The following is a 20,780-nucleotide window of genomic DNA, read 5'->3' on the forward strand; positions in this document are numbered from 1 at the left end:
CTGAAGGTAACTATTTGCACAAACGAACGTCGAAGATAAAAGCATTACTGTCGCATTTGAATGAAAATGTAGTAACTTGAAATTGCAACGTTTCACAGGAGGTTATTAATCTTCACTAAAGGTTTGATTGTCACATTCCATAATAAATAATTCATGTGAGTATTTTTTTTTTTACGTATTTCTGCTTAAGGCAAGAAAAATGAAGTTACAGAGAGCGGTTGCTTCTGCTGCACAGGGAAAGCAAAGCGACTTTGCCTTTAAAAGGAGTGATTATGTGAGGGGAGGCAATCTGTGGCAGGGGGCAGTTTAGAGCACAACACCTGCTTGGCACCATTCACGACTAGGGCCCCTCCCACTTGGGGCTCTATAAGACAGAACTTGCACGTTCCGTCACACTTTTTCGCTGAAGCCTTAGAACCTTCTCTCCACCGGTCACCATGACGTTTATGCCCCCACAGGGTTACCAGTCTGTCTGCAACCTTGTGAGTGTAACCTCCGCTCTCTCAGCGCTGCTCAAAACGGATCTGAAAATCCAAAAAGTTCTTCTGGCATATAGCATTCCTAGAGCCTGGATATCTTACAGAGGCTTGTCATGTTTAAGTACGTCTGCCATCAATGTTTCCTCTGTGTGGCTCTTGTTTTGGATTGTATCTGTATCCTTCACAGTGCATCCCCTATCTGGGCCCTATCAATGGAGGACTGAGGCCAGGAATGTCCATCTACATGCAGGGGCATCTCCCTCATCACATGAAAAGGTGAGATCGCAGGTGGCGGTGCTGGGGGGGAGGCTATATGAGTGCTGCCATTTTCAGTGTTTATCTCAGGTTCCACACCTGATGGAAAAAGAGGTGCGCAGAGTTTCCTACAGATGGACAGAGCTGTGTGGTCAGGGCTGATCTCAGACCTGCTAATACTAAGTTCACACCACACGACTATTACAGTCGACAGAATGCTGTACTTTTCACGCTACAGGACTTGAAGTCATTGTGATTTACGCACTACATGACTGATCAGTGACAGGCAGTCACACCCTATAAGATCTTTCACCAGGAAGAATTGCCGTAGTAGCACGTGGCTGTTGAAAATAATTGGTCATTTCCGTCCAGCTCTTTCTCAGCTCAGGTCGTCGGAAGCGTCAGAAAGGCATTGGTGTTCTTGCTAAAGTTTTAACCAAACTTTTTTTCCCTTTCATGGCTCCAAACAGACGGTGGAGCTTTTACTGCTGCCATCTTTGTTGATCTGATGGCTTTGAAAGTTGTGTAGTGTACTTAGGGTGTGGCTCTTCCGGGTTTGCCCTCTATCTAGCTGCACCTTATCGCCAGACTCATTGCCAGTGGCAACGTCAAGGTTTGACCTCACAAAGGGTAGGGCTTATTATTATTACTCTTGGCCAATAACCTTTCAGAGGAGCTATGGAGGCGTAATCCCACTGTTATCAAGGATGTTTAACCTGTGTTTCAGACAGGTCTCCACCCATTCATGACTAAAGTTCCACCCATTCATAAGAAATTATGCAATTTCAGTAATTAGTGTATCTGGCTATTTGAACATAAATATTGTGTCTCCTGTGAATCACCAAATAAATATTATGTAACCCAGTGGACCATTTGTCCCCCCCAGTCATTCTCCTGACTTACTGGCTCCTTGTTGCCCCCTATAGGTTTTTCTGCAATTTGCAGTGTGGGGAGATGGAGGGCTCTGACATCGCCTTACACATAAACCCTCGATTCGATGGATGGGACAAGGTGGTCTTCAACAGCTTTCAGAGTGGGACATGGCAAGAGGAGAAGATCGTCCATATGATGCCATTTCACAAGGGGAAGGCCTTTGAACTGATCATCATCGTGAACACTGAGGGATACCAGGTCAGCCTGGATTGTGTGTGTATGTGAGTCAACAGTCTGCCACAGCTTGTTGACATTCTAAGGAAGAAAACTAAGCCCTAAGTTTGGCTCTGGCTCCTGCAGGTGAACATTAATGGCTCCGAGTTCTACTTCTTCTACCATCGCTTGCCTGTTGAGATGGTGTGTTTCCTGAACATTGGAGAAGAGGTCACCATCCAGACACTCAACATCATTGGGGTGAGTGGCAATCAAGACCTTGGTGAGTCAGCCTGGCCATTGCAGGGTCTCACTGGGACAACATCCTGTGTGAACTCCCAGCAGATGTTCCACATTCCCCAACACATGCTCATACAGCAGAGTAACATGATGGAGTCCATTGAGTAACAGAAAGTGGCTCAGCACCGCCCCCCACTGGTCATCATTCTTCTCTGCTAGTTGCTGACTATACTTTTTTTGTATCACTACTCAGGGAGGTGTACAGGGATTTCCTGGAGGAATGGGGGTGAGTTCTACTTCAGTGGTATGTTACTGTGGGTGTATAAATGTCATGCTTGCAAGCACAACCTCCTACATGCATATTGTTGCAGATGTGCATTTTCTACATATATGTTAATATCACATTTGTCCTTTTCAGGGGGGGTACCCAGCCGGAGGAATGGGGGTACGTCACATGTAGTGATTTGCCATTGACATGTTTGTGCCTGTGTATGTGTCAAACAAGCACCATCTTCCCTTCTCATTTTAACCAGGGGGTGTACCCAGCTGGAGGAATGGGCGGTATGGGGGTAAGCATCTCCTTCCCTGTGGACTCTCTGTCCCCTGGGCTGTGATTTCCACCCCTCAGTGAGTGTGGGAACCTGCTTCTTACACTGTGTGTTTCTGCTCTACCCCTGGTGGGTATGCCAGGCCTCCCAGGGATGGGAGTAAGTATGTCTGCTTTCTGTTCTCGTAGCTCAACAGGTAGAGCATTGTGCCAACAATGCAAAGGTTGTAGGTTCAATTCCCAGCAATTACATGTAACCCTTCCCTCTATTGTAAGTCACTTTGGATAAAATGTGTGATAAATGAATAACTGAATGTGTGTGTGTTGGCTTTGCTGATACCGCAGGCGTCTGTGTGATTTAACGTCAGTGCTGAATTGCTTCATGACCTGTTAGCCACATTAACTGATATGGCGCTACTGTGTTTGCTTTTGTCACAGGGGCAGATGGGCTACCCTGGAGGCAACCTGCCGGTGAGTGAGTGAGTGAGTGAGTGATGGGACGGTAGGCAGCAGGGGCGATTTATGTCATTTATTTAAACTTTATTTTACCAGGTAAATTAACTGAAAACCAGTTCTCACTGCTTTACGTGATATTCGGGAGAAATAGCAGATTATGCATCGAAACTGCCTGGGATACAACCGTCATGCGTGTAACTAAACTCTTCAGCCAATAAGGGCAAAGGTGTGTCGTCACGGAGGCGATTCCAGTCTGTGCAGCCGGGTGAGAGGTCACAATGCATCTAACCGTAATGCATTGCGTCAGGTTCAGAATGCGTTGCTTTAAGCCAGCGCTGTAAGCAAGTCGAACAAGAGGGTCTAGCTGCAGACGCCTGTAGAGTGGAGCTCCACTGGAAATACGTCACCTCCACAGGAAACACGTGATCTTTAAGGATGTAAAGTGGAGCTCCGGTTAGGATTAGGGTTAGGGTTAGGGTTTATTCGCTGTGACACAGAGTTGAGGCCACGTGTTTCCTGTGGAAGTGACGTATTTCCAGTGGAGCTCCACTCTACAGGCGTCTGCAGCTGGACCCTTCTCAAGTCGAACGCACCCAATGACCGGACTGGGGAAACAAACCGAAACGCGGACTTAATACAGAGGACTAATGACAACAACCAGAAACAGCTGATGACATGGGGATCCCACACAAGGTTAATGAGGGGGCGTGGCACACGGAAGGAGCCGACGATTGGGGCAGGACAGAGGTAATGTTGGGATAAGACCTTTATCGTTTTGAAAGCCATTAAGAAAAAAATGCTCTTCTTATTTCATCCTGTTCATTTTGTGTTTAAATGCTAAAAAAAAAAAAACATATTTAGGTGTAATTTTGGGGGGCCGGGAACCAATTAATTGGTTTTCCATTATTTCTTATGGGAAAAAGGATTCGATCCGGAGTCCGGAACGGATTAAGTTAGAGAACCGAGGTACCACTGTACTGTTTAAATAAGTTGATTATAGTAAACAAGTAGTCCCCTTACAGTGTTCATTTTGGGTCTTTTGGGTGACAACATACGGAAAAATGAAAACTACGCTAATTCTTTTTGTTTTACTTTACTGTACTTTACTCTGATAAACCTACTTTTCCTTGCGGTAACCCATCTGCTTCTGCTAGCTACCCGAGGCTAATGCTGCGTGCACAGAAAATATGATGGGAAAAAGAAAGTCGTTTTCTCTAAACGACAAATACCGACCCTCCGAAGCTAGCAAAAGCTAGCCACGAGATGCAGCAGCGAAACTACAATAAGCTATATTGTATGTGCAATATTTTACTGTATTGAAGCACCGAGCAAACCGAGGTATCGCGGCGCGGCGAATGAAAACGACGAGAGGGCACAACACGAAAGGCATGAATGACAGGAAAACACAGCGAAGTTACAGTACACACGAGGCGGGTAATTACACGATGGCTTAGAACCATAGTTAAAGGTACATGCGACAAAGCACAACAAATACCTATACAAAATACAAACATGGGATATAAAGCTCTTGCGAAGCATGCCGGGACATGCAGATGCCGCCGGTGCTACAGTATTATAGCGTATTGGAATTATATATTGGAATTATATATTGGAATTATATATAGTTCAGTACTGTAATTTGAAAGCGTCTGAAATAGCTGTACCATATTTTGGAATGCGGTCTAATTTTCCAGGACTTTGTTTTTTATTTAACAACATTTACCTTGGTCTATTTCAGATGATGGGGGATATGCCAGTCTATAACCCGGTAAGTGATGCGTAAGTGACACTGGTGTGAATGTTGGTCAGCGCAGAGCCCCTGTGGTCAGGGTCCCACTGGCTGTGTGTGAACCTGACGGGACCCGTTTTCCCTGAGCTGGAGGCTACAGGCTGAGGCCTTGTCTGCTCTGTGTTCAGTCTGTCCCATACTTAGACTTCATTCCAGCTGGCATGACCCCCAAACGGACCATCATCATCAGAGGCATGGTGCCCTATGGAGCCAATAGGTATGTCTCTTAATTTGTTTCTTTTTTTTTCCTTTTGCTTTGTGCTCTTTCTTTAAAAGCAACTTTATTGGCACTTGCACAAATCTGTATACAGTCTAAACTGCTTTCCTGCTTATCTAGCCTTATGTATGTGTGTTTGTGTGTGTGTGTGTATGAGCGTGGGTTATGTATGTGTTACATTGTGGGGACCATTTGTTTCAATCCCCAGAAGGGGAAACTTAATTTTATAAAAATCTATGACTGCAACCAAAACACTAAAAACACCGTAAGTCTTTGTATTTTGTTTGGTTAAGGTTATCCTGATTGAGATCAGGGTTTTTCCCATTTTCCCAAAGAAATTCATGCAGAGTCCCCACAAAGATATAGATATCAAATTTGTGTTTGTGGTGCAGGTTCACTATTAACTTCAAGGTGGCTGGGTCTGATGACATCGCCTTCCACCTGACCCCCCGAGTGATGGAGGGGGTGGTGATGCGAAACAGCTACCTGGAGGGCTATTGGGGGGAGGAGGAGAATGATATCAATTTCTGCCCCTTCCAGGAGGGACAGTACTTTGAAGTAAGCCCGACCTGCCGCCCCCCTTCCACCTCTCGATTCCGTGCTCATATTTGATATCTCCTTGACAACTGTCTCACCATCCTATGCTGAGGTTTGGTGACACACACTGATGACGAGGGAGCCTGTATTGCACTGAACTATCAAACAAAACTGCACGATTCTCAGACCAACCCCAGCAGTGAGTCTTACTGAGTTCCCCGTCTGTTTCTCTCTGTCCCTGCTCGGTACCCTGTCTGTCTCAGATCTCCATACGATGCGGGAATCGGCGTTACAAGGTCTATGTGAATGGACAGCACCTGTGCAATTTCAGGCACCGCATCCATCCATTTGGAAAGGTTGACCGGCTGGAGATCATTGGGGAAGTGCAGCTCTCCTACATCCACTTCTGAGATTGAAACACTGCCCCCTGCTGGTTGGACATCCCTTCTCATGGCCCCAATGCTCTTGTCAATGCCTTGAGTGATGCTTCTGTCTGTCATCTACCAAAGTATTGGTTACACTAATTATACAACCTGAATAAACCTTGAAGAATGTCTGGCTTTCTTACTGCGTACGCATGGAGCTCCTAAACAACACACTAAAGTTTATCCCACACACTCCTGAGTTTGTCACACTTAAATGGTTTATTTAATAGAAAAATAGATAATAGATTCTTCAAATGTAAAAATCTCCATAAAAAGTAACATCAGCTGAATTCTTCTCTCTCCCAGTCCGATGGAAGAATTAACACCAAATATGGACATTGTATGGTGGTGCAGTGGTTAGCACTGTTGCCTCACAGGGTTCAAGTCTCTGCCTGAGTTACATGTGTGTGGAGTTTGCATGTTCTCCCCATGTCATCGTGGGGTTTCCTCTGGGTGCTCTGGTTTCCCCCCACAGTCCAAAGACATGGTGGGGCTAATTGGAGTTGCTAAATTTCCCATAGGTGTGAATGGTGTGTCAGTGTGCCCTGCAATGGGCTGGCCCCCCATCCTGGGTTGCTCCCCACCTCCTGCCCATAGCTTCCAGGATAGGCTCCAGACCCCCCGCAACCCAGAAGGATAAGAAGTTTGGACAATGGATGGATGGACATTAATTAAGCTGGTATATCAAACCTAAGTCCTGGCTTTCAGAAGGGACACTTAGAAAATATTTAAGTCCATTTAAATAGTAGAAAGTCCTCCATTATAGGTGAAGATCTGCATGCCAACCACAGCCATTTTTTCAACACCTGCTTGAGGATGATAATGTCTACATTGTCATGTGTATGTACAAATTATATAAAAATATTAAATACTGAACCAGGTACCAGTCATGGTAAAAATACAAATACTAAATAATCCTAGTCTGTGATTCACATGAACACAATGATACAAAGACAAACCATAAAAAAGGAATTTTGCAGGTTGATGTACTTGCAGATAACATGGTACCCATGTCATTCTGTTCTCTGGCATCAGCTTTTTCGCACATGGAAAGAGGTGTTATTTTTGGACTGTCAATCAAACACACCTAATGTGCTGAAAAGATCTGGAAACTTGTGGCTAAATCCTCCATTTTTATCAGAAAAATCCTTTAAAAATGCTCAGCAAGTATTGAAATCAAGCTTTGACTAAGGACGGTCACTAATCTGGAATTAGGGGTCAGGGGATATTCACACACAGGATGAAGGTCATCACATTGGCATGCGGAATGGGGTCTTTTTAGCAACATTTTGACTGGATGTTTTTTTATGATTTACTTAATGTGATGAACGTGACGACGTGGGGGGGTTGCGTGAGAGAGAAAAACATGGAGCTCATGTGCCTTGAGGAGAAGGTCAGTGACCGAAGACACCCGTGCTCCATAAAGTGCCACCCTGTAATAATCTGAGGCATGTCTCCGGATGATTTCCACCTGTTCGGCCTCGGGTGGAGGGGAACGCAACCGTCTAAATTCTCCCACCATCCAAGCCACAAAAGTAGGCAGAGTCTCACCAGGTTGCTGCACCCTGTCTAGGATACCTCTTAAAATACGCTCCTGGTTATCGGCAGGTAAAAACGTTAACCTGAACATGTCTTTCAAATGTTCCCAGTTTCGCCAGAGTGGCGCCATAGCGGAAAACCAAGCTGTTACTTCCTTTCCTAAATATCTAGGCAGCTCCGTAAGGATTTGGCTATCTGATAACTGCAGTGAGTCCTTGTAGACTGTCACAGACGCAAGCCACTCCTCGGGCTGCACTTTACCCTGTGGGAAAAATACCTCTGGAGCCAATGAAGATCCTTGAAGTACTGATGACAGAGTCACCCCGCTAAAATCCTGTACCTCCCCACCAGACCGTGTTGGAGCAGGAGTGCATGCTGCTAGCATGCCATAAGACATGGAAGGTGGCGCAGGAGTATCAGGACAATTCGATATGCGGTGTGTATGCAGTCGCCTAGTTAAGTCAACCTGCAAGTCGATTGAATCATTCAAGCAACTGTGTAACATGGAAACCTCCAGCTGTAACGCCTGTAGTCTTGCGTCCAGTGAGTCAACAGTCAGGCCTTGCTTACCCGTCACCGTCTTGGGACGAGTCCCAAGGACCTTTTGAGCATCCGGAATTTTGTCCATAATCGCAGAATTAAAACAGTCAAAGATAAATCAGTGCAATATAAAACAGACTAAACCAAATCCGGCAACACAGTCCAACTGAACAATGTCACAAATCACCACAGAACGACAGTAACAATAAGTAGCCGAAAATTACAGATAACATCCACAATAGTAAAATTCTCACTTAAAAGTAGATCAACTGAACCAAGGAAAAATAAATAACACATACAAGTTACAAAATCAATATATATATAGGATTTTAACTTTCCTTCATGTATGTATTTATTTATTTATTTTCCGACTCACGCAGTGTAATGCAGTAGAATAGTCCCTCGAAACATCTCTAACCACGTGTTGTTCGCAGCCCAGAGTAGCGCTCCGAAGAAAGTCAGTCCGTGGCTGCCAGTGAATTCGTTACGTCACTTGAACTCCGAACGAGGCGGTGAGGAAAAAACTCGCCCACGAATCCAGCAGGGAAACAAGGTTGATAGAAAGAGAGGGGAAAAAAAAATTAAAAAATCAGCTTTCCCACGTCAGTCTCAAAGTCCGGACTATAACAGTAACAAAAAGCCAGAAAATGGCAGCGTCCTACATTCAAAAGAAAAATATGCCGACCGAGAGACGGTCAAAACCAATCTACTCTATAACAAAAATGGCTGAAAGTCCTCGTGTCCACTGTGCAGCATAATCACCAAACAAAATTAGGTAGTTTCAAAAATCACTCGCGTAACTTGCTGTAATGCACTAAAACAGAGATTACAGAGAGAACTTGCGCTTTACAAAAGCTGTATAATACAGGGATTATCAGTAGAAGGGGAATCGTGCACTCTTGACCGCCGACCGCGCCGAACAACGGGGAACTCCCTGTTCGGGCGCCACTGTAACGAACTTATCCTGCTCGGTGGAGTCTATTTCACCGTCACACACAGCCCGGCAGGGTCGTCACGGAGATGTCCATATTGCATAAATAAAAAGACGGACACAGTTTCCGGGAACCATCAGCGGGGTTGGTTTTTATGGCACAGAGCACCGTACACACAGGGTTTCTTCTTCAACTTCCATTCTCTTTCTTTTTTTCTCTCACGCAACCCCCCCACGTCGTCATGTTCATCACATTATCCAACCCAAAGGTCCCTTAAACAAAATCTATAGACAATATGTACCATAAAATTTGACTGTTTTTGGAAATCACCATGGTTACCAATTAGTCCATACCACTATGTGTTCTGACAGTAGAGGCAGTGGGTGGGGCTAAACCTTGACTTGATCCGGTACCTTCTTTGTGTCATGGTCCTGCTTCTGCAGTTCTGTCACATGCCCACTGTCTAATGGCTCTGGCTGTGGTCGCTCATTGCCCAGAGCAACCACTGTGCTATTGGTGCAAGGCTCACGTGTAGTAACCCCCTTTGTGACTGTAAGCCAGTGTTTATCTATTGTGCGTTTGAAGGTCTTACTGAGAGGGCAATGCCCATAGGAGCCACTAGGTGGGAGGAGAGAGCAGCCTCTGTTCTCAGTGTCTCTCTGCTCCTTCCCACATGTGCCTCCCCTGCCTTTGTAATCCCTTCATTTAACACTGAACGTGCGTTTGTGTTGCTGACATGCAATCCCAGGATCTTTTCTGGAGTCGAAAACATTCAGAGGTAAGGTGACTTGAAGTTGAGGAAAATGATTCCCCCATCCTCCTCACTACTATGGTGCCTAGACACAGAGCTCTGTCAGGACCCAAAAACAGGTGGCTCATTCCTGGTACTTTGATAAGCTTGGATGCTGGAGGGGATGAGGATCAGGAAGATGGACTCATAGAAGAGAGTACTGGCTATAAGGAGCCAGCCCTGTCCTTACTTGGCATCATCCACACCATCATCTCCTTCCTTTGCATCATTGGCTACTACTGCCTTAAGGCAGGTTAATTTGCTACATGTTTTTTTTGTGATGTCACAGGTCATGTGTTGGAAGGTGAAATGTCAATTCCAGGAAAAATGACACCCAGCACTGACGTCTGGTCACCCTTCAGGTCTCCTTGGTCATCTTTAAGAGAGAGATGGAGCTGGCACGAAACCTGGAGTTTAATGGTGTTTGTCATTTAGCAACCTGAACATGACAACATCAAGGGTCAATGGGATCAACATGGCCCTAAATACAACCCAGATCTTGTGCATAAATCAAGTGATTCAAACTTTGAATAGAGGAAAGTGCCCTTTCATACATTCAGACACCCTGCAGCATCTCTACAAAGTGGTTAGTTTGAGCCTGAGATCCACCCATAACTGGCCTTCCATCTCTTTGCCAGTTGGTGATGACAATGGGATTTCTAGCGGTCAAGGTCTACCTCTATACTGTGGTGGCCTTCAACTTCTTCTGAAAGTTCTACAACATGAGTGAGGATGAGGACGAGCCAGACATTAAGTGTGATGACATGATGACAGTAAGTGGAAGTGGATTGCTCTCCATGGACAATGAGCTAAAGTGAGTCTGCAGAGCTATACAAATAAAATGGACAGCGCTACTAATAATTACAAGGCTTTATGCCCCTCTGTACATCTTCTGCCTTGACATCCCAGTCTATTATGCTGCCTTTTGGTCATGTGACTGTGTAATGGATCATAACACATCCTTTCACTTCCTGTCATTTAGTGTGACCCCTTTCACGAGTATGTTGGGGTGCCTGTTGAGTATGAGATGAGTATGGTCTTTAACGTCATCTTCTTCATCATCATCGTCATCATTCTGGCCATCATTCAAGGTATAGGGCATGTTCAGAAATGTCTACTAGAACAAGTTTCTGGATTACTCAGTCAGTCACTGGTATAACTGTGGTGTTTACGACCCAGTGAAGGTCTGTTAGCTGCAACTATGGATCTGAATTGCTGTCCTAGGAGCAGCTGTGAGTGGTTGATAAATGCTTCTCCTGTTGATTGTTGTGGCATCACAGGTCTCATCATTGATGCCTTTGACGAGCTGAGAGATCAACAAGAACAGGTCAGAGAGAATATGGAGGTAGATTCTCCCCCATGGCATGTTGGCTTGTCTCTCAGCATTTCATTTGCATCTCATTGCCACATATTTAACCTGTCACACAGTTTACCTCCCACATGAGCTTGAGGTTCACACATTGATTTGTTCCTTCCTGTTTGTTTACCTGCCCTTGCTAACTCAGACTAAGTGTTTCATCAGTGGCATTGGGAGTGACTACTTTGACACGACACCACATGGCTTTTAAAAAAATTTAAATAAACTTGCTGTCATAAATAAAAAACGAATAAGAAGCTAAACAAATCGGAAGCTACAGATAAGTAACTAACTTAAGCCGCATGTGACATGAACATGAAGACAACGGAATCCGCAAAAGCACGGAGAAAGCGCAGTAATGATCCGTAGCTCCGCCCACCGCCCAGCTCCGATTAACATATGCCTGTATTAGCATGTAGTGAACTTGAAAATGAAAAGGCAAAGTAGGAAATGAAAAGTCAAACTGGAAAATTAAACAAAAAGGGTTTTAGGGTTTTTTAATTTCATTTTTTAATTTTTCACATCTGACTCATACATGAGCGTAAAATTGAAAAGCAAATGGTGCTATTTCACTTTAATTTTTATTTTTGCACACAGACTTTGGAAACTAAACGGCAAAGTGGAGATTGTATTTTCTTTTTATCATTTTCATTTTATTTTTTGCAGAAAATACCTCATATACTTGGACTCTTTTCCAATTCACAAAAACAATCACTGTGTTCTGCCATGATCTGTGCCATCGGACTGAAACTCGTGCTTCAATACAAATTAAACAGATTTTACTATTTTCAGATCTTTCTTTTGCCTGTTTCTTTTTTCGTCTTCAGTGCTGCTTATTGTCTGTAGGGATAAATTGTTGAGAACCCCACCCAATGTAATCTCATTAATCCCAGAGTTAGAATTAACAACCTACTGTAATTTATGAAAATCTGACAGTTTAACCCACCAAGAGTAATACCAGTAATGCTGCTATGACAACTTTAAAACAAAAATGACAGACACTCTTTGTTGATACAAGTGACAAACTGACATGTCAGAACCATGGCAGCACAACCAACATGAAATCATTTTTATGTTCATGATTTTAGTTTGCAGAATAAGACCACAAATACAGTCAGCCGTTGCTTAAAAAAAAACGTATAAGGTCTATGGTTTAGTCTTAAACAAGCTAAGAAATCAAACTCAACTGACTTGTCAGACCAGCTTAATGTCCATTTTATCACATTCATTCAGATTCACTCTCAATAGCCTACAACTGTATAGACAGTAAGAAAAATGAGTCTCCATCCACCTCCAAGTTAACGTTCGTTTTTAGCAGTCAAATATTTTGCCTGTTTCATTTGCTGTTCAATATTAAACTAATTTTAATATCAACATAGAATGAATTAATCTCGTTTTAGTTTTTCATTCATTTATTTTTACAATGTATACAATATTATGTTTTTTTTTTTTAAACATCTCTTCCCACCTGACAGGCCAGGTGCAATGGGGATGCTTGAGATCTTGTTGGGGCGGGCTAAGTCAATACATGCCCCACTTTGCCCCCCCCCCCCAACAGCTGGCCAGGTACTGAGAAGGTTCGTTCACAGCATAGCAGCAGGACCAGACTCACCTTTGGACCCGGATTGTTCTCATTTGGCCTTAGGGACCTGTATGTCTTGTAAGGTGATCAATCCCCCAAGCTATAGCTACTCAGAAATCTGTGTGAAGATCTTTCTCTGCGATTCAGAATGTTTGAAATTTTCATTGCATTTTAGGAATCCTGCATCTTTGGACAGTTTTGCTCAGATGTCTGGACATCTGTCCGTTTGTGTGGCCCCCTGACTCTGGCCAGAACACACCTAATGTTGAAAGATGGTCCAGACTCCAGACCTCGAATGTTGAGTAAGCATGTCGTAGGGATGATCTGTTTGCCGAGGGTGTTCCTAACGTTTTTTCTCGCGAGTTTTCAGGCTGATTAATGACTCAATTCAAACACACCTGTGAGTGGCCACTTTACACTGGGGGTGGAAACTAAAATATGTACAACATGGCTAGGAGAAGTACCAGCAGTCTCTTAATGCCACCATGGATTGATGAATCCACAATGTCTCACTGCTAGCACAATTCATATCAGGTTCCTAGAAGCAGGAATGAAGACCCATAAAGCAAGGAAGAAACCCTTCATCTATGAGAAGCAGGGAAGAGCCAGGCTGGAGTTTGCAGAAAAATAATGTATATTTTATACAGGTGCATACCCATAAACTGAGAAATTAGTGAAACTGAAATGTTTGCTGGGATCTCTTAAGTATTTCCAGAGCTGTACATTGTTGCCCCTCCCCCATTGGAAGGTGAGAGCAGAAACCAGAATCTTCTGGCTTTTCCGGCTTGGTGCCATTCACGGCTAGGGCCCCTCCCGCCCGAGTTCCTAGTCAGAAATTTCAACTGCAATGCCCCCTTAAGTCGGAATTCCTACTCAGAAAGTGGGAGAAATACCGACCCCGCCCTCAGAACGGACGATGGCTGCCCCCTTTATTAACAGAAGTTTAAGTTTTAAGTTAAGTTATACACTCACCTAAAGGATTATTAGGAACACCTGTTCAATTTCTCATTAATGCAATTATCTAATCAACCAATAACATAGCAGTTGCTTCAATGCATTTAGGGGTGTGGTCCTGGTCAAGACAATCTCCTGAACTCCAAACTGAATGTCAGAATGGGAAAGAAAGGTGATTTAAACAATTTTGAGCGTAACAGTTTTATTACCTTTTGTTTGTTTGCAAACTAACAAAAGATAATGATGGCTATTTTTAGGTTCTTAATGGAATATTATAGATTTGCTGTTAGATTTTTTGCGTGAGCGTGAGCGTGAGTGTCACGCCAGATGCGTGAGAGTTGGCAACCCTGTTTCCCCGGTATTGCTAAATGCTGTACTGGAACGTGCTTAACTCAGATGTGACGTCACCCCGAGCTTCGACTTCCGAGGTAAACGTAACGGAGATTGTTGAATGCATAAAAAAAAAAAAAAAACGTAACGTAGCATATAAGACCGGACTTACAGGCTCCTACACACTCTCACTCTTTTTCGCTGAAACCTTGGAACCTTCTCTCCACCTGTCACCATGGCGTTTATGCCCCCACCGGGTTACCTGTCTGTCTACAACCCTGTGAGTGTAACCTCCGCTCTCTCAGCGCTGTTCAAAACAAATCCAAAATGTTCTTCTGGCTGTTTTACCCGGGCTTGTCACTTTTACGTTTGTCTGGCGTCAGTGTTTCCTCGGTGTGGCTCTTATTTTGGATCGTATCTGTATCCTTCACAGTGCATCCCCTATCTGGGCCCTATCAATGGAGGACTGAGGCCAGGAATGTCCATCTACATGCAGGGGCATCTCCCTCATCACATGAAAAGGTGAGATCGCAGGTGGCGGTGCTGCGGGGGAGGCTATATGGAGCGCTGCCATTTTCAGTGTTCATCTGAGGTTTCACACCTGATGGTAAAAGTGGTGCGCAGAGTTTACTACAGATAGACAGCTGTGTGGTCAGGGCTGATCTCAGACCTGCTATGGGGTCGGAAAAGCTCAGAACATCTCAACACCCTTCTCTTAGCCAGCTGTGATCCGAGTGAATGTCGTTCTTTTCCCCAGTGTGATTAGGAGGCTGGTTATGGTCCGTGTACGCCAGTACGGCAATATAATTCGTTTTACGATTTTAGAATGGGGGGGGGGGGGCAAAAAAGAAAAACGGGTCATTTTAACCACTTTTTCTAGTAAAGGGAAAATTGGAAAGCGGGTTGTTTTGCGTTCATTTGTGTCTTTTTTTTTATAGAGAAGTAAGAGAACACTTCGTATTTCCCCTGGGTTGGGTTATATGTGCGCCTCATTGGCCAGGTAGATCACAAAGACCACGCCTCCCGCCAGCGCTCCCTGACTGCACGTTTACCTCAATGTGCGCTTGAGAACTTTTAAAATTATGACATTAAAGCAGGCTGAACCAAAGAACATTTTAGCTGTACTTCAACAAGCTTTGCCTTAATCTATGAACATAAAACGTTTAATCTGATTTAGCATATTTGTTATATATAGCCTATGATCTCATCATTCATTGTATGGCTATAATTTTTCATTGGGGTTTTTTTTTTTTTTTTACCCCCCCCCCCCCCCCCCTTTCTAAATTCTTGTCCTTCTATATAAAGCGACATTGCGCATGTTACCGTATACATGCCGTAAAGTTGAATTGTTGTTATTATGATTATAGTAGTAGTGGTATACATTTGCGTTGTTATCATTTTCAAGCTAAATTTCAAGATCCTATGACCTATATTATGGGATGGTCCATATGGCGTAAATGAAGCGCTGTATCAGCCTTAGATCAATAAGCACCCCGAGTCTTCAAAGTGGTGAGAAATGGTCGCACTCTTTCAGGTATAACACTTTACCCCCCTGAGACGTACTGTTATCTGTACATTCTGTTTTTTATAGGCATATTGATTGCTGTAGCAGGGGAATTCACTTCATCTGTTTAGAGCTAGGTTGCTGGATCGGAACGACCACGCGGCATCTGATTAAAGATGAGCACGGATTATCATCACGATGGCGCTTAAGGCAGTGATTAAAGATGTGGTTTTAAATGTCTTCACACACGCCATAAACTTTGCTTGATAAACAAACTGATCTAAACTAAGCAGCATAAATTAAGCACGTGGTGTGGCTGCTTGCAACTGGAATATGTATCAGACCTGCGTGACGTTGTCCCCTATGCACTTATCAGTACAATGTGAGAGTCAGCAATTGTCTATAATAAGTCCTGTCAGCAAGGTTAAAACAAGCAATGTTTTGACCACATCAACCACTGCACAAACTCACCTAATGTGAATGACAACGTTACAAGCCGAAGACTATTTTCCCCGTCTACACATCGATGCCGGCTATTTGAACATAAATATTGTGTCTCCTGTGAATCAAACCAAATGTTATGTAACCCAGTGGATCACTTGTCCCCCCCCCCCCCAGTCATTCTCCTGGCTTACTGGCTCCTTGTTGCCCCCTATAGGTTTTTCTGCAATTTGCAGTGTGGGGAGATGGAGGGCTCTGACATCGCCTTACACATAAACCCTCGATTCGATGGATGGGACAAGGTGGTCTTCAACAGCTTTCAGAGTGGGACATGGCAAGAAGAGGAGAAGATCCATAGGATGCCATTTAACAAGGGGCAGCTCTTTGAACTGATCATCATCGTGGAGTCTGAGGGATACCAGGTCAGCCTGGATTGTGCGTGTATGTGAGTCAAGTCTACCACAGCTTGTTGACATTCTGAGAAAGAAAACTAAGACCTGGTTTCTCTGATTCCTGCAGGTGAACATTAATGGCACCAGGTTCCACTTGTTCCAGCATCGCTTGCCTGTGGAGATGGTGTATTTCTTGAACATTGGAGGAGAGGTCACCATCCAGACACTCAACATCATTGGGGTGAGTGGCAATCAAGACCTTGGTGAGTCAGCCTGGCCATTGCAGGGTCTCACTGGGACAACATCCTGTGTGAACTCCCAGCAGATGTTCCATATTCCCCAACACATGCTCATACAGCAGAGTAACATGATGGAGTCCACAGAGTAACAAAGTGGCTCAGCAGTGCCCCCTACTGGTCATCATTATTCTCTGCTAGTTCCTGACTGTACTTTTTTGTATCACTACTCAGGGAGGTGTACAGGGATTTCCTGGAGGAATGGGGGTGAGTTCTCTTCAGTGGTCTGTAACTGTGGGTGTATAACTGCCATGTTTTCAAACACAGCCTCCCACTTACAGTAATGTAAGAGACCATGATAAATCATTTAAAAACGTTTACATCACAAAAACCTGGCATTTTCAGAGGGGTGTGTACACTGTACATATTGTTGCATATGTGCATTTTCTACATGTATGTTAATCTCACATTTGTCCTTTTTCAGGGCGGGTACCCAGCCGGAGGAATGGGGGTAGGTCACATGTAGTGAATCGCCGTTGACGTGTGTATCTGTATGTGTTAAACAAGCAACATCTTCCCTTCTCATTTTAACCAGGGGGGGTACCCAGCAGGTGGAATGCCGGTAGGTCACATGTAGTGAATTGCCGTTGACGTGTGTGTGTGTGTGTGTGTGTGTGTGCGCGCGCGCCTGCCTGTGTGTATGTTAAGCACTGTTTTCCCTTATTTTAACCGGGGGGGTACCCAGCCGGAGGAATGGTGGTAGGTCACATGTAGTGAATCGCCGTTGACGTGTGTATCTGTATGTGTTAAACAAGCAACATCTTCCCTTCTCATTTTAACCAGGGGGTGTACCCAGCTGGAGGAATGGGCGGTATGGGGGTAAGCATCTCCTTCCCTCTGGACTCTGTCCCCTGGGCTGTGATTTCCACCCCTCAGTGAGTGTGGGAACCTGCTTCTTACACTGTGTGTTTCTCCTCCCCCAGGTGGGTATGCCAGGCCTCCCAGGGATGGGAGTAAGTATGTCTGCTTTCTGTTCTTGTAGCTCAACAGGTAGAGCATTGTGCCAACAATGCAAAGGTTGTGGGTTCAATTCTCAGGGACTGCATGTTATTTGTAACCATTCCCCGTATTGTAAGTCACTTTGGATAAAACGTGAGAGAAATGAATACAGTGATCCCCACCTATCGTGGAAGTTATGTTCCAGACCCAACAGCGGTAGGTGAAAATCCACGATATAGAAAGACCAATATGAATAAGCATTTTTTTTTATAGTTTAAGCCTTAAATCGTAGTGCTTAAAACAAAATGAAAAGTTCACAAAGTTTGTTCACAACAATCGGACCACAATCAAGGTACGTGATACTCAGAACTGTGATGCGTTGGGGAAAAATCCGCGGTATAGTGGGGACGCGATAGCTGAACCGCAATATAGCGGGGGATCACTGTAACTGAATGCGTGCATGTGCCGGCCTTGCTGATACCGCAGGTGTCTGTGATTTAACATCAGTGCTGAATCGCTTCATGAACAGTTAGCCACATTGGTGGCAGATTAACTGATATGGCGCTACTGTGTTTGCTTTTGTCACAGGGGCAGATGGGCTACCCTGGAGGCAACCTGCCGGTGAGTGAGTGAGTGATGGGACGGTAGGCAGCAGGGGCGACTGGGTGAGGTGGGAGAGTCAGAAATGGGGACCTGGGCTCACTAGCGAAGGCTTGATGTGATGGATAAACAAGGGGGTGTTCTGAAATTTATTTTTCCTGCTTAAAATATATTCCTACTGGTAGCCAGAGGTGGGTAGTTCAGGTCCAGAGAGTAGAAGTCCAGACCCAGATGTTGTTTCACCCAACCAGTTGAGTACCCTGTGACTGATTCTTTATACTGGACTGCTTGGTTGAAACAAAATGGAGTGGTGTGAAACTCACCACTGCTGGACTCTGGAGCAGTGTGAACGTGTTCTGTAGAGTGACGAATCATGATTCTCAGTCTGGCAGTCTGATGGATGAGTCTGGTTTTGGTGGATGCCAGAAGAACAGTACCTACCTGACTGTATTGTGCCAAGTGTAAAGTTTGATGGAGGAGGGATAATGGTATGTGGTTGTTTTTCCGGGGTTGGGTTTGGCCACTTAGTTCCAATGAAGGGAACTCTTAATGCTGCAGCATACCCAGACAATTTGGAGAATTCTGTGCTACTTTGTGCACTGGGGCACAGTCATGCTGGAACAGAAAAGGGGGCTTCCCCAAACTGTTCCCACAAAGCCAAGTCCATAAAGATATGGTTGAGTGAGTTTGGTGTGGAACAACTTGACTGGCCCACACAGAGCTCTGACGTCAACCCAATCAAACACCTTTGGGATAAACTAGAATAGAGATTGTGAGCCAGGCCTTCACATCAAACATTAGTGCCTGACCTCACAAACGCTCTTCTGGATGAATGGGCAAGAATTTCCACTGACACTCCAAAATCTTGTGGAAAACCTCCCCAGAGAAGTGGCAGCTATTATAGCTGCAAAGGGGGAACCAACTGCCTATGGATTTATAATGGGATGTCATAAAAGTTCCTGTAGGTGTAATGGCCAGTTGTCCCAAAACCTTTGTCCATATAGTGTATGTGCTTCCTGTAGTATTTGAGATGGTATTTCATTATTACTAAAAATTAGACCATAAATAACAGCACACACATACACCACAGATTTTTATGGTCTGATACCTTGGCCAGGACATTTTCATAGGCAGGATGAAATTTCAGAACCTTGGACAGATGGAGGGAATGTGGTCTAATTTTTCAGGACTTTGCCTTTTATTTAATAACATTTACCTTGGTCTATTTCAGATGATGGCGAGTTTGCCAGTCTATCACCCGGTAAGTGACACTGGTGTGAATGTTGGTCAGCGCAGAGCCCGTGGTCAGGGTCTCACTGGCTGTGTGTGAACCTGACGGGACCCATTTTCCCTGAGTTTGAGGATACAGGCTGAGGCCTTTGTGCTCTGTGTTCAGTCTGTCCCATACTTAGACTTCATTCCGGGTGGCTTGACCCACAAACGGACCATCATCATCAGAGGCATGGTGCCCTATGGAGCCAATAGGTATGTCTCTTAATTTTGTTTTTTTTTCCTTTTGCTTTGTTGAGCTTTTTCTTTAAAAGCAACTTTATTGGCACTTGCACAAATCTGTATACAGTCTAAACTACTCTCCTGCATATCTAGTCGTGTGTGTCTGTATTACATTATGGGGACCATTTGTCCCCAGAAAGATTTTATAAAAATCTGTGACTGTAATCAATACTGCTTGGTTACTTAGGGTTAAGGTTGGAATTGTTGTGGTTTGGAATTTTCCCCATAAAAATGAGACCCCATATAGTCCTCACAAAGAGAGTGTGTGTGTGTGTGTGTGTGTGGTGTGTGTGTTGCAGGTTCACCATTAACTTCAAGGTGGCTGGGTCTGATGACATCGCCTTCCACCTGACCCCCTGCATGATGGAGGGGGTGGTGATGCGAAACAGCTACATGGGAGGCTATTGGGGGGAGCAGGAGAATGAACTCAGTTGCTGCCCCTTCCAGCAAGGACAGTACTTTGAAGTAAGCTTGACCTGCCGCCCTCTTTCCACCTCTTGATTCCGTGCTCATGTTTGACATCTCCTTAACAACTCTGTCACCTATGCTGAGGTTTGGTGACACGCTGATGATGAGGGAGCATGGAATGCACTGAACTATCAAACAAAACTGCACGATTCTCAGACCAACCCCAGCAGTGAGTCTTACTGAGTTCCCCGTCTGTTTCTCTCTGTCCCTGCTCGGTACCCTGTCTGTCTCAGATCTCCATACGATGTGGTATTCGGCGTTACAAGGTCTATGTGAATGGACAGCACCTGTGCAACTTCACCCACCGCATCCATCCATTTGGAAAGGTTGACCGGCTGGAGGTCATTGGGGACGTGCAGCTCTCCTACATCCACTTCTGAGATTGAAACACTGCCCCCTGCTGGTTGGAGATCCCATCTCATGGCCTAATGCTCCTGCCAAAGCCTCGAATGATGCTTCAGTCAGTCATCTACCAAAGTATAGGTTATACTAATTATACAACTTGAATAAACCTTGAATAACATGTCTGGCTTTCTTACTGCGTACGCATGGAGCTCCTTAAGAACGCACTGC

General features: G+C 44.6%; 1 protein-coding gene across 1 annotated transcript; it reads left to right on the forward strand.

Moving 5' to 3' along the window:
• The first annotated feature begins 409 nt into the window (after positions 1-409).
• LOC111841478 (uncharacterized) lies at positions 410-20,730 on the forward strand. Its single transcript, XM_072701611.1, has 29 exons — positions 410-482; positions 667-755; positions 1,661-1,865; positions 1,968-2,081; positions 2,314-2,346; positions 2,479-2,505; positions 2,594-2,629; positions 3,046-3,078; positions 4,802-4,831; positions 4,981-5,069; positions 5,462-5,627; positions 5,870-6,013; positions 10,546-10,605; positions 10,815-10,923; positions 11,113-11,159; positions 14,264-14,335; positions 14,489-14,577; positions 16,218-16,422; positions 16,520-16,633; positions 16,863-16,895; positions 17,113-17,139; positions 17,224-17,250; positions 17,472-17,507; positions 17,612-17,641; positions 18,216-18,248; positions 19,459-19,488; positions 19,624-19,712; positions 20,039-20,204; positions 20,441-20,730. The coding sequence occupies exons 1-29, from the start codon at positions 438-440 to the stop codon at positions 20,585-20,587; spliced, it is 2,325 nt and encodes a 774-aa protein (XP_072557712.1). The 5' UTR covers positions 410-437; the 3' UTR covers positions 20,588-20,730.
• The last annotated feature ends 50 nt before the right edge of the window (positions 20,731-20,780 follow it).

This window comes from Paramormyrops kingsleyae, chromosome 17, assembly GCF_048594095.1.
Source record: "Paramormyrops kingsleyae isolate MSU_618 chromosome 17, PKINGS_0.4, whole genome shotgun sequence".
NCBI lineage: Eukaryota > Metazoa > Chordata > Actinopteri > Osteoglossiformes > Mormyridae > Paramormyrops > Paramormyrops kingsleyae.

Coding starts and splice junctions, on each gene's coding strand:
- LOC111841478 (XM_072701611.1), top strand. CDS start 438: ATGACGTTTATGCCCCCACAGGGTTACCAGTCTGTCTGCAACCTT. Junction 5,070..5,461: donor GTGCCCTATGGAGCCAATAG/GTATGTCTCTTA, acceptor TTTGTGGTGCAG/GTTCACTATTAACTTCAAGG. Junction 6,014..10,545: donor AGCTCTCCTACATCCACTTC/TGAGATTGAAAC, acceptor TTCTTCTGAAAG/TTCTACAACATGAGTGAGGA.